Source organism: Onychostruthus taczanowskii, unplaced genomic scaffold, assembly GCF_017590055.1.
Source record: "Onychostruthus taczanowskii isolate IOZ18803 unplaced genomic scaffold, ASM1759005v1 scaffold5, whole genome shotgun sequence".
Taxonomy (NCBI): Eukaryota; Metazoa; Chordata; class Aves; order Passeriformes; family Passeridae; genus Onychostruthus; species Onychostruthus taczanowskii.
The window spans coordinates 17,329,131-17,332,991 of record NW_024502568.1 but is presented as its reverse complement, the minus strand read 5'-3'; the positions used below and the strand labels follow the sequence as shown (position 1 = coordinate 17,332,991).

General features: G+C 38.2%; 1 protein-coding gene across 1 annotated transcript; it reads right to left on the bottom strand.

The window, feature by feature from the left end:
• Positions 1-507: 507 nt before the first annotated feature.
• On the bottom strand, positions 508-2,442 carry NPS (neuropeptide S). The gene is made up of 2 exons (XM_041415942.1): positions 2,401-2,442; positions 508-717 (listed from the first exon to the last, which is right to left on the bottom strand). The coding sequence occupies exons 1-2, from the start codon at positions 2,440-2,442 to the stop codon at positions 508-510; spliced, it is 252 nt and encodes an 83-aa protein (XP_041271876.1).
• Between the last annotated feature and the right edge of the window lie 1,419 nt (positions 2,443-3,861).

The following is a 3,861-nucleotide window of genomic DNA, read 5'->3' as shown; positions in this document are numbered from 1 at the left end:
AGTGGAAGTTACAAGTAGGGCCTGATTCTTTCACCAGTGGCCTTTCATATCATTGGAAACCTGAAATGAAGTGTACTTTAAATCTGTATTAAAATTACCAGTTGTCTTCAGGTAAATGTGATTTTGGATGGGAAAGCACAGCAATGCCTCGTGCCTGGCAGGAGGGATTTTGGGAATGCTCCGTCCTCCCCACAGGCTGTGCGCACACATCTCCTCAAAGCACGGGATTATCTCAGTATTAATCAAAGAGCAGCTTGATTAAAACCTGCAGCCTGACAAAGGAGGGAAATTAAGCAAATGAAAACATTGATTTCGAGACAAAACTTCACGCCACTGTAACTTTGGGAACAAAGCCCTTCCCGAGCGCTCCCGTCTGCTCCGCTCGGAAAGCGAGGCCTGGGGACTCCGTCAGAGGCGGCTTCGTCAGAGAAAAGCATCAAAAGGAACTCAAAGCAAGAACTTTTGACATCAAACGTCAAAACCTGGGCCGGGCTTTGGGACATTTGCTCAGGACTTTGCCCTTCGGAAGGAAGTTTTTTTAATTCCCGCTCCGACGCCGTTGCGGAAGGACCTTTTGTGGAGAAGGGACTCCAGGAGAGGCTTCCCAAGGGGCAGCTCCTCACCCCTGCCCACCTTGGAGAGGCAGCTGCTCAGCAGCACCAGGCACGAATCCCATTGCCCATACAGCTGGCAGGTCAAATAAAAAGGGTTGGTGCTCTGGAGATTAAAGGCAAACAAACAAACAAACAAGGAGAAAAAAAAAAAAAAAAGAAAGAGATAAGAGAAAGTAAAATTATGGATTTGTGTATTTGCCAGGATACAGAGCAAAGAAGAAACACAAAAGCAATTTATGCTTTGAAAGACAGGGATGACCTGTTATCTTCTAAGGATTTATCATGCTCAAAATCAGATTTTTTTTCATAGTTTTTTATGCATTTCTGGTCTAAAATACTGATACAATTATGTTTAGGGTATGATATGAATTGTTTTCGGTGATGCTGACCAGCTGTGACACAGTTTCCTTGGAACAACACAGGTGTTTATTGCTGGAAAATGAGATTTTTTTTTTTTAGGGAATGAAATACCAGCTTTGTATAACCTGTGTGAACTTCTGAGGCTTAAATTACAGGTAAGAGAAAACAAAAATACCTGTAAAGCTCAAATTTGGAGGATGCTTTCCAGTAGTTATGACCAATTCTGGAAGGAGTTCTGAGTAAGTTTAATAATGACAAAATAGTAATGGGAATTTTAAAAAGTCTGCATAAAAATCCAGGCTTGGACAAAAATCCAGGGTTTTGCACACATTCCTTTTACTTGCCCTCTGTAGGACAAAAAAATGTCAACTACATAAAAACTTTCACGTATTTCAACAGCTCTTAAAATAAACTGCATTTAATTACTGCTGAATTATAAAACAAAACCATTTCCTGGCATGTCTGTGGTTGCTCTGTGCATCTTTCATCATATCCTGATTTCCCAGCTGATTTTCCATCTAAAAGTCATCTTCTGTAATCTCTAAAAATTCCATGCAAAGCCATAGGATTAACACCTGGAATTGCTGGTAAAATTGCCATTAACTTCATTATGATTTGTTTTAATTCTGCGTTTCATTGCTCTTCTTTAATACTGGTTATTAAGTTAATTTTTTTGTTTGTTGAATGACTTACTCTGCAACCAACACCTTCTGCCACTGACAAGGCATTTCCCAGACTGAATTTTCTCTCTAACAAGAAAAAACACTTTTTGCAAGAAAAAAAAAAACCTATAAAAACCAAAAAAAAAATGGACACAGAGAAATTCATGAATTTTTAGCTGCTCTTTCACTTGATTTCCTGAACAAATAACTTTTATTTTGACATTTATTGAAGCAATTAAAGTCCTTTTAACCATGCTATCATTGCCATAAAGAGAGCCCATCCATTAGGAAATGGGCTACTACTCAGATCCAGCTGTGTCTAAATAAATCAGTTGATCATAAATAAGTTAATTAATTGATAAACTCACTAGCAATAAGTGAAATTAATACATATATATCTAATTGTACCTCTTTGAGATATGTAAGGAATTCAGATTAAATGGAGAGGAGATTTGTGGTTTTCTCTCTTCCATCCAGGATTTCAGCTCCCCACACTCCAAATTAAATATGCACTGAGTTGCTCACATGATTATTTCAGGGGCTTGCATATTTTATTAATAACACCAGGAAAAATTAGGCTATGCTCCAGGAAAATTAGGTAATAATATTTAACCAATAGCTTTAATACAAGAAAGTTCTTTCATTTTACAAAAAATAAAAACACAGCAGCAAAGAAGCAACTAAGCAAACAAAATTAATTTAAATAAAGAAGTAATTTAAGAGGAATGAAACAGATCTGGGAGTAATTAGAGAATGGGACTTACCATGGAAGAGCCAACTGGGAAACCCGAGCACACCAATGTCATGGAGATCCACAGGATGAAAACCAAGTTTAACCTGCATAGACTTCAAAGAAAAGCTGAGATTAATGAAAATTTGGACCAAAAATCAAGCAAAATATGAACAGAGAGCATCCCGTGCACCAAGAACCCCGCAGTGGCTTTACCTGCTCATTTTTTACCCAGCACTGTGCGTGTGAACATGCAGCTCCACATCCAAATTCCTCACATATCCTCTCAGTTCTTCCTCAGGTGATCATTTTATACCAGAGTTCAGGAGGGAAAATGTCATCAAAGCTGATTTTACTCTGACTAATTGCTCCTTGTTTGGCCTTTTCTTCTTGTTAAATGGGAAAATGGCAAGAACACGCTCAGCTGCCATCACCAACCCCGGGGATTTCATTTAAAGTGTCCCATTAAATGTCTCTCAAGTGGTTTTATTGTTACCTCTGTGTCATCACTGCAAGCCTGGTCAGAGGTCTAAAGATTTCAAAAATCCATCTCAAGAGTTTGTTACCACTTCCAATATATCAGGTGGAGACCTTGCAAAGCCTAGCAGCAAGGGAGAAACATTAAAAGTGCATTTTAAGTAAAAAACTCCTCAAAGAGTCTTATTATACTCAAACCAGCCACAACAAAAAGAATTATATTTTTTTTTCCTTTCTCCCCCCAATATTATTTTTTTTTATGTCCTTAGTTCTAAATACACCAAATGAAATTTTTTTCCTGACAATTAAAGTTCTTTGGACATTAATTTATACTACGCAGCCATATCTCAGCCCACACTGAGTTTAGCCAATCCAAACTTCTATAGGATTAATAAATTCTGTTAATCTCATTAATAAACTCTGTTAATCTCCAGCAGCACAGCAAATGTTTCATGTCTAAAAGCATCATTTGCTGCTGCAACAAATTTAATGGTGCAGTATTTTAGGGAATTCTGTGGTTTATTTATCCAGAGTGGTGTGAAAGTGCTGAATCCCACAAAGTCTGGGAATGTTGGACTGCACAGGGAATGCTGAAAAACATTAAATTCCATTTATTTTTTCTGAGAATGAGCACCATATCTACAAAAACATGCTGGGTTAATGTTTGGACTCGCTGATCCGAGAGCTTTTCCAACTTTAACCATTCCAGGGTTCAAAAGAAAACACTGAGGATCATTTTTTGACAGCCACAGAGTGTCAGACGTGCACACAGTGAGGCACAAACTCCAAATGTTGCATTTTCTTTGGAGTTTACACTGAAAAATCAACAGACAAGGGCTCCAGAAGGGACATTGGTGTGGGTCTTTGGGGAGAACTGAGCTGCTATAAATGATGTCAAATTTCACTGCAATATTTCGGATCATTTCGATCATCTGGAAGGTCTTTTCCAACCATAATGATTCCATGATGCTGTGATTCAGTCTCCTGATAAAGTGCATTTCATTCCAGGAGTCAGAGA